General features: G+C 48.8%; 1 protein-coding gene across 3 annotated transcripts in view; it reads right to left on the minus strand.

Annotated features, from left to right (window-relative positions):
• Nucleotides 1-15,334, minus strand: part of PHC2 (polyhomeotic homolog 2) — a 57,479-nt gene extending 42,145 nt beyond the window's left edge. For 2 of the 3 annotated variants that reach the window (XM_078378916.1, XM_078378915.1), the window contains exon 1: nucleotides 15,074-15,334. In XM_078378916.1, coding sequence (XP_078235042.1) covers nucleotides 15,074-15,247 — 174 coding nt within the window. In that variant the 5' untranslated portion in view covers nucleotides 15,248-15,334. Of the gene's footprint in view, nucleotides 1-5,575; nucleotides 5,904-15,073 lie in introns of those variants that run through there. The other variant, XM_072977763.2, reaches the window with a different exon arrangement.
• Nucleotides 15,335-15,567: the final 233 nt, after the last annotated feature.

The raw sequence follows: 15,567 nt of genomic DNA on the forward strand, positions 1-15,567 counted from the left end.
ATCCCATGGACCAAATTCCATCACGGGGACCCTTGGGGAGAAATTCGCAGGGGATTGCACTGCAGGAGTGGAGGTAAGGGAAAAGGGGGGGGGGGAAACGACAACTCCACTCTCTCTTACAGCGAGGAATGAAGCCTTCATCAAAAGCTGGAGATGAGCCCACCGTGTGATGTGGCGGCGAAAAAGGCCAATGCAATTTTAAGCTGCATGAACGGAAGTCTAGTCTCCAAATCCCGCAAGGTGCTAATTCCCCACCCTCTATTCAGCACTGGTTAGTTCTCATCTTAAGTACTGCATCCAGGGCTGGACGCCACACTTCAAGAACAATGCTAACAAATTGGAATAAGTTCAGAGAAGGAAAACCACGAGGATCAGGGGATGGGAAACCAAGCCCTAGGAGGAAAGATGGAAAGAACTGGGCAGGTTTAGCCTTGAGAAAAGAAGGCTGAGGGGAGAGAGGAGAGCACTTTTCAAAGTCTTGAAAGGCTGTCCTACAGAGGAGGGGCAGGATCTGTTCTCAATCATCCCAGAGTGCAGGACGCGCAACAATGGGTTCAAGTTAGAGGAAGCCAGATTTCGGTTGAATATCAGGAAAAACCTCCTAACTATTAGAGCAGTACGACAATGGAATCAGTGACCTCGGGAGTTGGTGAGGGCTCCCACACTGGAGGCATTAAAGCGAAATTTAGACAACCCTCGGTCAGTTCTGTCTCGATTTGTATTCCTGCCTTGAGCAGGGGGGGTTAGACCAGATGGCCTTGTAGACCCCTTCCAACTTCACTTTTCTATGATTCTAAGTTACAGGAAGCCAGATTTTGGTTGAATATCAGGAAAAAACTTCCTAACTGTTAGAGCAGTACGACAAGGGAACTCTCAGTGAGAGATCGAGGGTGAGCACTCCAGGACTGGAGGCCTTCAAGAGAAAATTGGATCATCCTCTGTCCGCTCTGCTTTGATTTGAGTTCCTGCCTTGAGCAAGGGGCTGGGCTGGATGGCCTTATGGGGCCCCTTCCGACTCCATCATTCGGTGATTAAACTTTTAGAACAGGGACAGGCCTGGACATATTCTGGGAAGCCACCAGACATCAGTGCCTTGGAGAAGGCGAGAAGGCCATCAAAAATTCAGATTTTTCACCTCACACTCCTTACCTTAAAAAGGCAACTGACCAGAGAATTCAAAACACGGGGTGGGACTAGATGACCACCAGGTGCCCTCTTAATCTGACAAATGTTATTCTTCAGATAGATAAAACCCGAAAAGCGAACCCGGAGTCCTGAAGGGGCAGGACTCGAATTCCCCAGAGGGCTGGAAGCCCAGTCGAGCACCAAGGCAGGCAGGTACCGAACCGGGTCCAGCAGTTTCTAAAAGAGGGGTTGAATCCTTCAAGCAGGCAAGAACGCCTGCATTGCACGTGGAAGAAGCATTTAATCCGCATGCAAAGGTGGCAGCCACATGGTGGGAGGAACTTGGGGGGGGGGAGAGAGAGAAGCAACCTTGAGCATCTGTTTGCTATCAAGACCAGGGGGGGCCTTTCCAAATTGGAGTAAATTCTTCACTCAGAAAAGCTTTCCACTAAGAAGGGTGATCTTGAAGAGCAATCCACTTTCCGCACCTCTGCATGATGATTCCAACCGCCCCCCCGGCCACGGCTCATGTAAGTCCAGCTGAGGGATTCATCCAGAGACACTGTATACTGACTCCTTTGGGCTGGAAATGCCTTTAATTCATTATTTCCAGAGAGGGGGGAAGTTTGTTAAACACACACAAACACACACTCTCTTTCCCCCACCCCCCAAAAAAGTTGAACAGCCAATACTAACTTGTAGCCATGCTGGTTGTGGGGGCGGAATGGGAGGTGTGGTCCAGAAAAGGAACATCCTGGGTGTGGATACTGGAAGTTGTAGTCGAAAAAGGGGGTTTGGACAAGCTGTGCTCCTGCCCAATTTAGATATAATAGGGCCAACGGGGGGGGGGGGGGAAGCAGCTGAGTAAGCATTCTTTCCCATTTTTTGGTTTCGGACTTCCTCGCCTACCATGACTATGGGGCACCTATTATTTCATTTATTTAAAATGTTTTCTCCTTAAGAAGGACCCAAAGCAGATGATAACAATTAGAAGACAGTATTTTAAGTTAACAGCAATGAGTATACGATCGTAAAAGGATAAATGAAGACGACATTAAAAGACCTAAGCGACATCAAGTCACATTGAAAAGCACAAAGTACAAGGATCCATTTTTTTAAAAAAAAATCCCATTTAGGCAACCACAGTCACAAAGGGAAAGCTTGCCTGAAGACAGAAAGGTCTTTTTCTGCTTGCAGAAGGAGAGCCAAGATGGGATCAGCCTCGCTTCCAGTGGCAGGGAGTTCCAAAATCTGGGAGCAGCCACAGAGAAGGCTCTCTCATGTGTCCCCACCAAACACAGACGGTCGCTTGGAATATAAACTCACAGTTCCTTTTGACACATTCATTCAAATATACACTTACTGAGACCAAGCAATGCTCAAAGAGAAACCTGAAATCTCCATGCGAACGGTAAGGTTCTAGTGGCCAGTTCCCGTAATGTCCTGTTCAGAGATCTGTATTTCTAGGATTTTTCTTCTAATATTTTTAATATTTTCAGACTGCAGATGAGTGGATCAGTGGACAATGATCCCATGAATAAGGGGTGTCCTGCTGTACTTCGGAATGCCTTGTTCCGTTGCAACATCAACAGACAAAACTGGATATAAGAATAAAGCCAACAGGTACTGTGTTTCCCTGAAAATAAGACAGGGTCTTCTATTAATTTTTTGCTCCAAAAATGCATTAGAGCTTATTTTCAGGGGGGTTTCACTGAACTGGGGCTTATTTTTGGGGTAGGGCTTATATATTGCGAACAACCTGAAAAACCATAGTAGGTCTTATTTTCAGGTTAGGTCTTATTTTCGGGGGAACGGGGTAGTAAGAAGATGAAGAAGAGAAGGCCCTATTGAAGAGGAATCAGTTTTATTTTGCATCATTTTATAAATAGGTAACAACACAATGTCTAAACAAAACACAGCCCTTTTCTTGCTCCCTGCTAAACTCTTGCGGGTTTGTGGGCCGTCATTGTCCTGAATCTTTCAAAATGACAATTGAACGTAACTTCAAGGGACTTTTTTCCCTACTTTATAACAGCGGCAGAGTGAAACTCAGATCCAAGAGGGTACAAGGAAACGGCCCTGGGGGGGCCCCCAAGATTACTCCGTCGGAAGAGCGGGTGATGCCTGCTGTTGGACCACTAAAAATCAAATGGGCTGCAAGCTTTCGTGGAGTGAATTCCACTTCTTTGGGCTCAGCGCCACCCCAGGAGGTGAGAGAGAAAAGGGAGAAAAGAATAAAGGAGAGAGAGAGAGAGAGATTAAGAGAGCTTGTCTAAACATCCCCAGTTCCCCCCACCCACCCAAAATCAGGGAAAGGATGGGGAAAGGGTCATGCCAAAGGTTAACTGGCGTCAGCAAGGGTCTCCGAACTATGACCTTGCCAAGATGGCCATCCATCATTCTGGCCTGCTGGCCACATTCTCTCGTACCCCAGGGGTCTGTATTTCAAGCAACCCCACAACCCCTTCCTCTAGGAAAACAATCATACAGCTGGAACGATGGCTCAAAGAGGCATTTGCAACCCCTGGCTTTTAAACTCGCCTCCCAGAGGCGCATCCATGCAGCCCATGCATGCAAAGCGGAAAGGTCCCCATTTTATAGGAGCTGGGATCAGGTCAGCTAATGAGCCCTCGTCAGGGCTTTCAAAGTAGGTGAGATATTCAAGGAGGTGCTTTCCATACCAGTTCCACGCCCCCCAATGAACATCCAGGGCCGGAAGGGGATTCGAACACAGGCCTCGTCTAATGCTCGAGACAACCGGAGAGCGTCCGCGCGCAGACTTCTGTGACTACAAATCTCAGTATTCCACTGGGTTACAGTGGCACGAAACAGTTACCATGGATATATCGTTGCGTGGTGCTCCCGAAGACCGAGATGCAACCCAAAGGCCGGGAGTAAACCCCCCCCCCCCGAAAAGCAGCCAAGGATTCTAGGGCGAAACACCCGCCTTGCACTTCGTATCAGACAAAATCAAAGCAAAACAGACAAAAAGGTGGTAGCGCCTTAAAGACAGAACTGTTAGGTTTCGATGTGAGCTTTCGTGGACATGTCCACTTCATCAGACCTACGTGTGTTTCATTGTGTCAGGGGGGCCCAGGATTCAAATCCTCCCACCTGAAACCGGAAGGGCCTTTACATCTGGGAACCACGCCCTCCCTCCAAATTTTAAATAGAAAGGAGGCAAGCCATTTGCCCCTCGCAGCTTCCCAGGGTAGCTCCCGGAAGCAGAGGTGGCTGTTGCGAACGAGCGAGCGAGCGAGCGAGCGAGAGAGAGAGAGAGAGAGAGTTTCCTCTTTCAAGTTTCTAAGGCAGCTATAAAAGAGGAGTTTGGGGTATTTATTTGGGGCACTGTAACAGGAAGTAAAAACAAAGAGAGTTATAAACAGAGAGAAGAGTTTACTGCTGAAAAAAGCATGGTCCACGGCCTGTGTGAGTCCGTGCCTTATCTCCTGTGCGCTTCTGGAACTCACGAAAAAAATCCTGCCTTAATAAATCCATTAAACTGAATCTAAAGTTTGCCTTTCCCTGCCTAGGGGTTCAGACCGAGTCCTGGAGAAGTTACTTTTTTGGGGTCCCACTTTCCCCCACAACCATGGCATGGCTGCTGTTCTCCAAAATTTTACGTGACTTCTCCAAATTCTGGTTGGGACCGCAGGTCCCAGAATCCACAGCCAAGGGTCTTCGGAGTGGCTGTGGATTTGTTGTTGTTTCTTCAACGTCTCGCGTTGGTTTTTCAATCCTTTTAAAAATGTGCTTTTCGGGAGCATTTTTACCCATCCTGTTCCCCCCCCCCCGGGCGTTGCTTGGGGGGGGGGAATGAGAAGCAAGAGAGAAACGCTTCCAATAAATAAACAGTAATGTTTATTTTTGGGGTTTTGAAAAAAAATCAGGATTTTCTTTTTGAAGACCTTAGAAGGCAATGCACAAAGGGCACGTTGTGGGCGGCATTGAGAAGTTTTCACCTTTCTTGTCTCAAACTTTCAAGTCTATTTGGGGAATGGATTCACACACACCCCCAAATTTAAACAGCCCAGACGTTCGGGGAGCAGCAGCCTAGAACATCACAGAGCTACCACAACAGACCATGTCACCCCACTCCCAAAACCTCTACCAGTATTCCTAACCCCACTAAATCCAAGGGGTTTTGGAAAGAGATTGCCGCTTCTCAACCGCCCCCCCATAACCCCTCCCCAGACTGTAACAGGCCGGGACATCCCCCCAAATCACCTCTCGCCAACACTGCTCTAGACGGAAGCAGGCAAGATGTAAGGATAATCCCCCAAGCCAAGGGGGGGGGAGGAAGGTCCCAAGCCATGCCCACCCCCAAAGAGGGGGTGCATGAACCCCAAAGGATTTCTGTACCTGGGGGGCAGTTCCGTGCACCCCCATCTTCCCCCCTAGACTGCATTAACCAAAGGAGCGCCGAGATTCAAAAACTCTGTATACTTACGCTTCAGATGGAAACACAGGACGGATGGCCAGACCGTGGAGAGGAGGAGAATTGGAGGGAGGGACCCTCAAGACTGCAGGACAGGCGAGAGAAAACCCGTGGACAGCAATGGGGGTGGGTGGGATGAACAGGCTAGGAGGAAAATCAGGGGCTCAGCGCACCAAGGAGAGGGCTAACCCAGAGCACATGGCCTTCCAGGGGGTCCCGGAGACCCCCAAGTCGCCTGTTCCCGGGTTCGCCTTGTTTCTAGAGGCTGCCCCTCTCTGCCTTCCCGAGGTTGGGTCTCCGGAGCCGGCAGGACAAAGGAGTGACCCTCCAGCCCTCTGTCTCCAACCCCCACGAGGGAGGGGGGCGGGGAGAAGAGGAGGAGGAGGGCCGGAGATAAAGTTCCCCACTCAGCATCCCTGCAGAGGAAGAGGAGGGAAAATTTAAAAAAACAACACCATCCATCGCCCCTCCCAGCTTCCAAAGTTCTACTCTCCAGGGAAAACCCTGAATCCGCCAGGGGGGTGCATTCAATCCCCACCCACCCCCCAGGGCAATGGATGCTGTCCCCATTGTTTGGTTCATTTGGGCTAAAAACTGGGGGGGGAGGACCTCAGCAGGGGGGAGTGTGACTTTGCTTAAAGGGCAAGATGGTAGGATGATGGCAAAAAGGCCTCCCTTGGCATTAAACGACAACATATTGTGAAAGGACAGGGCCTCTGATCTAGGAATTCTGAGAGTGTGTTTGTTTGCTTTAGTTCACATTTCTTTTGCAAACAGAAACAATCAGGATACAATTACTGGTTCTCTCTTCACGAAGGGCAGGGAAATGGCATTTTTTCAAGGCGACTCAACCCGGAGATAATGGCAAAGACACAAACCACACAGATTCGCCCACTATGCGCCGCACACAACAAACGGCATCGCACACACAAAGCACGGCCGTGAAGGGCGGATAGGCAGGCTCCGTGTTCGTTCAGCGAAGAGAGCGCTTAACAGACTTTAAGCCCATCAGATCTGGGTTGAAAGGAATGGCATGTTGGTGAATTCTGCCATGCTTGCTACTCACAGGAACAGTCCTTATGGACACAAGGAAAACCCAAATATATGCGCTGGTTTGTTGATCCGAATCAACAAAAACACTTCCAGCCTTTTTTTTTTTCACTGCGACCAGCAGCGGGTCTTTTGCAGAGCTAATGGATCTGAATGGTCCATTCGGAACAAACCCCTCCGATAAATATATTTTCCCTCTTGCCTCTGGGATAGCTGAATTACTGCTGATAAAGTGCATTTCCCTTCCAGCTATGATGAAGATCACGGGTGAGCTCTGAAGGAGCGCTTTGCCACACAAGTCCCACCACGTCGCTGGTCCAAAGCTGTGCCAGGGGTTCAGGCATCCCGCGCCCAGCATTCTACGAGACTCTTCTTTTTTAGAATAATGTAGCCTCGGATAGCTCAGGGGTTAAGGTCTCTGGCTGCAGAGCCAAAGATTGTGAGTTCAAATCCCCACTGGGCCTCCTTGACAGGGGCTGGACTGGATGATCCCATGGGGTCCCTTTAAGCCCACCTACGACCCCTAGCACATTTAACTCCCTGCTGATAGAGAAGAGAGCTATATTCAGAACGGGGAGGGGGGGATCTGATTAAAATCAGAATTTTAAAACTGGGGATCTGGTTCATACACCAGAGTCTGTATGACACAACCACACTCTCTGGCTTGCTGCTTTTGTGTGGCAAGCGAGGTGGATATGTTCCTCACGTGTCACACGGAAGACCTTCGGATCATCAAGACAGAGCCCATTTTCCCAAGGTTTCCTACCGAAGACTGGAAAAGCCATCATCGTAAAACTGTTGTGTTTAGAATGGACCGTCAAGAATCATGTCGCGGGACCGCCCCAGCGGATGATGAAAATCAACAGCTGGTGCTCCCTGTTAAATGAGGCTGTTACATGCAGCACTGATGTTACCTGTCTGTCATGGGTTTGGAGGGAAAGTTCCATCCTATGGGGAGTGGAAGGCGGGACATCAGGAGGAGGGGCTGTACTGTATAAATATGTGATGCCTGTGTGGTGAGATGAGATGCTGAGAGACACTGTGAGACACTGGGTTGTGACGAAGCAGCAGCTGGGAAGAAGAAGCTGTTGTGGGAGTCTGTGTGTCAGACAGGGTACTTCTGTGTGTCAGAGTACCAACCTGATAGGTTCAGGTGTCTGTTGGTTAGCCAGAACTGATAGGTTCAGGGTCTGTGCTTCAAGTTAAGGGTTCTGGGTGAACCAAACTGTATGCTGGTATGAGTGAGAATAAGCCACGTTACTTTATTTTATTCACCTGATTGTTTATTTTTCCCTGTGTGTATTTAAATAAACCTTGTTCTTTTTATTGTTTAAAAATCAAAAAAAAAAAAAAAAAAAAAAGAAAGAATGGTGTTTGAATTAAGAAAACTGGAACTAATGAACCAGAACAATAATAACAATAGGGATTCTGAGGGAGGCCAACTGTCTAAAGCTGACCTGAAGAAATTCCCTGTGTACCACAAGGGAGATTGTCCTGAGGTATTCTTTTCCTTAGTGGAAAGAGCGTTTGTGGACTTCTCAGTGAGGGAAACTGAGAAGATGACCATCATGCGATCTTTAATCAGTGGTAGCCTGGCTGAGGTTTATGCCGAGATGCCTGAGGAACTGATGAAAGATTTTGCAGAGTTTAAAAAACTGGTGTTTGCCAGACATGGGATAAATGCAGAGCAGCTGAGACAAAGATTCAGGTCCCTCACAAAAAAACCAGAACAGACTTTTACCCAAGTGGGGGCCCAATTGGTGAGGCTGCTTGAGAAATGGCTATCGCAGGAAGGGACAGAGACCTATGAGCAGCTTAAAGACTTGATAGCACTGGAACAGTTCTATTCAGTCCTGCAGGGGGAATTGAAATTCCAGGTGAGGGAAAGGAAACCGAAATCTGTGGCAGCAGCCGCAGAGATTGCAGATTTTATTTCCCAAATAAGAAAGCCCTTGGGTGAGGGGAAATCTGTAGGTAAACCCAAAGAAACCTACAGCAAGTACTCTCAGGGACCAGGGAAAAGCCAGCAAGGGGGAGGGGCCCATGGTGAAGGGAAGCCCTCAGACATGAAACTAAGACCTCAGATTTTGGAGGGAAAACCAAAACAAGATGAGAGAGAATCAAAATACACCAGAAAATGCTATTTCTGTCAGGGAAAGGGTCATCTAATCTCAGAGTGTGAGATATTAAAGCAGCTAAAAGGAATGGTGCCTCAGGAGTCTAGTGGGACCAAGCCAAAAGCTGTGTTCTGTGTCCAGAAAGAGCAAGGCTCAGTGTCACAGAGGGAGCCGGTTGCCATGACTACTCAGTCTGGAACAGCTACCGCTGCTGATCAGGCTGAGGAAAATGGTCCTCTTATAGAGGTAAAGCGCTGCTTGCTGATAAAAACAGATTCTCAGTTGTTTGAGACAGCAGGAGTGGACGTGGGAATACTTGACCGTCAGTATAGGGGGCTGCGGGACACTTGTTCCCAGGTAACCCTGTGCCATCCAGATATCATCCCTAGGGAGTTTATACTCCCAAATGAGAGCATAAAGGTGGCAGGGATTGAGGGGCAGGTAATCTCTCTGCCAGTAGCAGAGGTACCTGTCAACTTTCAAGGCTGGAGGGGAGTTTGGCGGCTAGCGATTTCATCGACTCTGCCAGCAGCCGTGCTCGTGGGAAATGACCTGGCTGAACATGTGAAACGGGTGCTAGTGATTACACGCTCACAAGCCACCACAGGGACAGTTCAGGGGGGTAATGATGAGCCAGAGACGGAAGCAGAGGGGAGTTCAGAAGCTGTGGTGGAAACCTTAACCACAGATAGCAGATTTGGACAGGAGCAAAAGGCAGACGCCACTCTCCAAAAGTGTTTTGAACAGGTGACTGACGCCCAGCTAACACCTGAAACCCCAGTGAGATTTCTGGAGGAAAAGGGGATTTTATATAGAGAGACCCTGAGGAACATCTCAAAAGGGGGAGATGGGATCAGAAGTCAGCTGGTGGTACCTGAAAAGTATCGCCCCATGATCTTACAAAGGGGTCACTCTGACATGTCTGCTGCACACTTAGGGGTGAAAGGGCCCCTTGACTTGATCAGGCAAGATTGGGAGCAGATCACCCAGGATGACCCACAAGACGTTGTGACTTACATAGACACCTTGATGAATGACCTAAAGAGAAATCTAGAGCTGGCAGCAGAAAACCTGCAAGCTCAGAGGGTCAGACAGAAAACATGGTATGACCACAAAGCTAGAGAGAGGCACTTTGACCCAGGGGAGGAAGTGCTTTGGCTTAGGCCCTGCAGAGAGAATAAACTGCAGCTCAAATGGGCAGGACCATATAGGGTCATTTCCAAGATGTCAGACCTGAACTACCTTATAGAGCAGGAGGAGAACCAAGCAAGGAGGGTGGTTCATGTGAATGCCCTAAAACCCTACTACAGAGGGGAACAGAGGGTTTTATTCGCGATAAAAGCAGCTGAGAGTGAGGAAGCGGAATTACCCTTCTGGGAGGGTAGAGGGGAAGTAAAATACAACCCAGAGGAGGTAAAGATCAGTCCTGCACTCACCCAAGACCAGCAGCAAGAACTAAAAATGCTGCTTAGTAAATACCAACAGGTGTTTTCCAACAAGCCGGGGATAGTGAAGGGAGTGATGCATCGGATCCACACAGGGGATGCACCCCCGCAGGCAGTATCCCCATACCGAGTAACGGGACCCTATAGGGACAAGGTGCGGAAGGAGCTGGACGAGATGCTGAGGGAAAACATAATCGTCCCCTCTTCTAGTCCTTGGTCCTCTCCGATAGTCCTTGTGGACAAGCCTGATGGGAGCATTAGGTTTTGTGTCGATTACAGGAAATTAAACCGTGTAACCACTCCTGATGCCTACCCAATGCCCAGGCTAGACAACCTGATTGAAACCATAGGGGGTTGTCGGTTCATCTCATCATTGGACCTGGTAAAGGGATATTGGCAATTAAGAATTGATCCCAGGGATCAAGAAAAGACTGCCTTTTGCAGCCCTTTTGGTCTCTATGAGTTTCGAGTCCTGAGCTTTGGTCTCAGAAATGCGCCAGCCACATTCCAAAGGCTGATGGACCAGACCTTGGCAGGGCTCAGTGACTTTACAGTGGCCTACATTGACGACATAGGGATCTTCAGTAATACCTGGGAAGATCACCTGATACACCTGGAGTTAGTGCTGCAGAGGTTAAGTGCAGCAGGGCTAACAGTAAAGGCCAGCAAGTGTCAGCTGGGTAGCCCAGAAATAAAATACTTGGGTCACATGGTAGGGGGAGGAGTGATAAAACCCCTGGAGGCCAAAATAGAAGCAGTTCGTGATTGGCCTAGACCCAACACCAAGAAAAAAGTCAAATCATTTCTTGGGTTGGTGGGCTACTACAGAAAGTTCATCCCGAGGTTTAGCGAGATTGCGGCTCCGCTGACCGATCTGACGAGGAAGACGGCTGATGACCGCATCCCGTGGACCAGCGACTGTGAGGCGGCGTTCCAGAGGTTGAAGGAGGCGCTAATCAACTATCCTGTCCTGCGTGCTCCAGACTTCGACCGGGAGTTCATCATCTACACCGATGCGTCTAACAGCGGGGTAGGAGCAGTTCTGTGCCAGGAGGATGAGAATGGTGACCAGCATCCAGTGTCCTACCTGAGTAGGAAACTTCAAAAAGGTGAGAGACATTTGGCAACCGTGGAGAAGGAGTGTTTGGCCATAGTCTACGCGATCCAGAAGGCCAAGCCTTACATCTGGGGAAGACATTTTATTCTGTGTACTGACCATTCACCATTGCAATGGTTAAAGACAATGAAAACCCACAATAGCAAACTTATGAGGTGGGCTTTAAACCTACAGGACTATGACTTTGAAGTGAAGGTGGTCAGAGGGTCAGTGAACTGTGTTGCTGACGCCTTATCAAGAAGACCTGAAGAATGAAGACGGCGAAAGAACATGGACTATGTGTATATATTGGTGACACAAAGGTTAAATGTACCTGGTTTTTCTGAATTTGGTTTGTATGAATAAAGGTAAATTGATGTAATGTTAATGGTAAATGTTTAAATGCATAATTGCTATGGTTGACTTAGAATGTAAGTATGAGTAAGTATAATATCGTATGTATAACTGTTGTTGTGTGTTTTACCAAGGTTGTTTTTTGGTGAAAAGCACGTTAGCTTTCCCCCTACAAAACAACTTATAAAGAGGGGAGGTGTTACATGCAGCACTGATGTTACCTGTCTGTCATGGGTTTGGAGGGAAAGTTCCATCCTATGGGGAGTGGAAGGCGGGACATCAGGAGGAGGGGCTGTACTGTATAAATATGTGATGCCTGTGTGGTGAGATGAGATGCTGAGAGACACTGTGAGACACTGGGTTGTGACGAAGCAGCAGCTGGGAAGAAGAAGCTGTTGTGGGAGTCTGTGTGTCAGACAGGGTACTTCTGTGTGTCAGAGTACCAACCTGATAGGTTCAGGTGTCTGTTGGTTAGCCAGAACTGATAGGTTCAGGGTCTGTGCTTCAAGTTAAGGGTTCTGGGTGAACCAAACTGTATGCTTGTATGAGTGAGAATAAGCCACGTTACTTTATTTTATTCACCTGATTGTTTATTTTTCCCTGTGTTTATTTAAATAAACCTTGTTCTTTTTATTGTTTGAAAATCCATCCCTGGTCTGTGTGACTTCTTATAGGGAATGGTTGGTGGCAGCTTAGTGTAACTGTGTGACATATCCCAGTAGGTCTGGGTTTGTCACATTGACCTCTCCCCATTACTCTTGACTTACCTACCGTATCGCTTACTCCCCTTTTTTATTGCTTTAGGTTGCTGTTAAAAGAATGGCATAAACCTCTGGGCCCTCAGAATGGCTTCCAAAACACCTTAGCAACTTTTAAAACTAGCTAGAAAACATGTCACCTTCTACTGATTACGTGCTTTTGATCTCACGCCTTCATTTTGAAATGGAACTTTGTGTCCCCTAGGGCCAAGAACATTCCCAAGTTACTTCCAAGCTTCACGCATGAAAGGGGTGAATTTGGAAACACAGGCGCCTGTCCTAATCATCCCCCCAACAGCCCACAAACACAGCGCACACCCCCCGAAATGCTTCTAAAATATAGCAGTCTTATTTGCCCTGGAGACCCCTGACATGCAATTTTCAAAGAAATCTCTCCTCAATCCTGTGCCTGCCATTTCTCTTCCAATGCACACTGCTGTTTGGAAATGGTAGATCAGGGACTCATTCAGAGACGCAACGAGGGGTGTCCTCGGGGGACCGGTCTGGCTGAAATGACACGCTTTTCTTCCATTGGGACCAAACTGGCTTCAAGATGCTTCACAGAAATCAGAGGTGCCGGCCTTTGTTTGCCTCGCCATAATTTTCGGAAAGCCGAGACGCTCAACATTGGTTGAATATCCAAGAGCTGAGACACGGATGTATGGAAGTGAGAGCTGGATCATAAAGAAGGCTGACTGCCGAAGAATGGATGCTTTTGAATTGTGGCACTGGAGGAGACTCAAGAGTCTGCAAGGAGATCAAACCTATCCATTCTGAAGGAAATCAACCCCGTGTGCTCACTGGAAGGACAGATCCTGAAGCTGAGGCTCCAATACTTTGGCCATCTCATGAGAAGACTCCCTGGAAAAGACCCTGATGTTGGGAAAGTGTGAAGGCAGGAGGAGAAGGGGACGACGGAGGACAAGATGGTTGGACAGTGTCATCGAAGTGACCAACATGAATTTGACCCAACTCCGGGAGGCAGTGGAAAACAGGAGGGCCTGGCATCCTTTGGTCCATGGGGTCACAAAGAGTCGGACATGACTTAATGACTAAACAACAACAAGAGACACTGATGAACCTTCTTATGAGGGCCGGTTATTACATCATTCTACGATTAGGTCACTCAGTCAGCGGGGCAAACGGTAGGACTACCTGCCTCTCCGAATGAGTTCCTGATACCCCACATTGTCTACTTCCAAACATAAGACTGACTAATACAGAATCACGGCAGAATGGACGCCTTCTGGGGCGAGCCATGCTTGCTCTTTTCAAAACACCTCATGGCCAGAGAGATGGGTAGAAACGGAGGCATGACTTCAGAAACTCACTCTTCACCTCCCGCCCATCTTTGGTGAACTCGGGTTTTTTTTTTTTTTTTTTTGGCACAGAATAATGGTTTCAGACTGCTGGCAGCCACACGCCAGGCCTAGAGATGTCCAGAAAAAGTCACCACTGGTTCACGGAGATGACATCCCACCCATCCTCTCCTCTCCTCAAGAGATCCCCATCTTGGAGAGAAAACAAACCAAGACATCAGACAATTTCTGCAAAAAAATATCTTTTGCACCGGACTTCTGTCTTGGAGCCAAACAAAGGTTTTCCTCTCCAAACCTCCCCCACTTTTTTGTGAAGCTCGGCACCGCGGACGCCAAAGGCCCCGCGGATTGGTCGCAAAGACACAAAGAACTTATTCGATGCTCCTGGGTTTTCTGATTCGCGCAACAAAGGAAGACACAATGCATTTTTCAGTAGCACACGTTCTGCAGAAATGCACAAAGCCCATGGGGGAGAATGCAAAACGGTTCTCCAGCCGCAGCTCTTCCCCCCCCAAACAGCCTGCCCTCTCTCCTCAACGAGCACCCAGGACAGAACTTGACACGTGGTCCGGTTTCCCAAATCTAAACAACCCTGCGATGCAGGACGAGCACCACTGCTCCCCGAGCGCCACTAGAGGGCAATGCGCCCCTTAAGATGCCAGAAAAGGGGCTTCCCCGGATTCTCAGCCCTTCAGACTAAAAGACCTCCATCTTCAAGAGACTCACCATCCCATAATAGTGCCTTAGCCTTGCTCTTTGGAAGAGGGCCATCCAGTGCTGTGGAGCCCCAGTTCATCCTTCGAGCGATGGGACCAACGAAGGAAACTCAATAGGGTCGGACATACATACAAATAGACATTTATTTTGGTGGATCGAAGAAAATCAGAAGCCACCGTGAGAAAATATGGATAGTTCCCAATGAAGTTCCGTGAAGGAGGCAGGACAACTTTAGTCACCCACATTGACGAATATATATTTTGGAAAAGGAGAAGATAAAACCTTTAGAGCATTAGGGTTTCTTCCCTGTGCTAGGAAACCAGAACATTTCAGCCATTAAACAGCACCTTGGTTAGGAAGCCTTTTGCTTCCATCCTGTCAAGATGGAAAAGTCTGAAATTCTCCCCACCATCCAAGAGGGACACAGGGAGCTTGTGAACCGAGCACCTTCCTTGCTAGAGTAAATGGGAACATCGACAACACATGCACCCCTGAGCGTGCCCGATCTTGCCCGATTTAATGAATGTTATACAGCCAACGACACAAAAGGAAAAGGCGACGCGGAAGGAGAAGGAAAGTCGGGCGCACATTTCTCATTTTGACGAGGCCCCTGAAATGAACTCACGCCGCAGGAGGACTTCTCGGTCCACTCACCTGGACAGTCTGTCGGTCGGGGATCCCACTGTACACGGAGATCTGGGGACCCGCTGGACGCCCGTTGTTGTTGCTGCTGCTGCTGCTGCTGCTGGCGCTGGTGGTGGTGGTGGTAGCCGTCGTGCTGGCCGTGCCAAGAGGAAGGAGAGCGGCTTGAAGCTGCTCGTTCTCCATGGCCGCCACCCGGCGCAGTCCAGAAGCCACGGGGGAAGGAGAGAGGCCAAGACGGCGGAGAGGATGATGAGCAGTCGGGGGGGGGGGGGCTGTGAGAAGAAGCAGGAAAATGAGGGGTTAATCTTGGTACACCGGAGTCCATGATGGTGGGGAACTCCCTTGGTGGTCTTGGGGAGGGGGAGACTGTGGGAGATTCACAGGGAAAGGGGGGGCCACGTATCGCTGGACTCCTGGTCAAGCCAGACTTAAGTCACAACAGCGACTCGACCCGGACGTGACTCGGTTTTTTTCCTCGGTGATTCGAACTCGTACCCACCTTT

This window comes from Pogona vitticeps, chromosome 7 (assembly GCF_051106095.1).
Source record: "Pogona vitticeps strain Pit_001003342236 chromosome 7, PviZW2.1, whole genome shotgun sequence".
In the NCBI taxonomy this organism is placed as follows: Eukaryota; Metazoa; Chordata; class Lepidosauria; order Squamata; family Agamidae; genus Pogona; species Pogona vitticeps.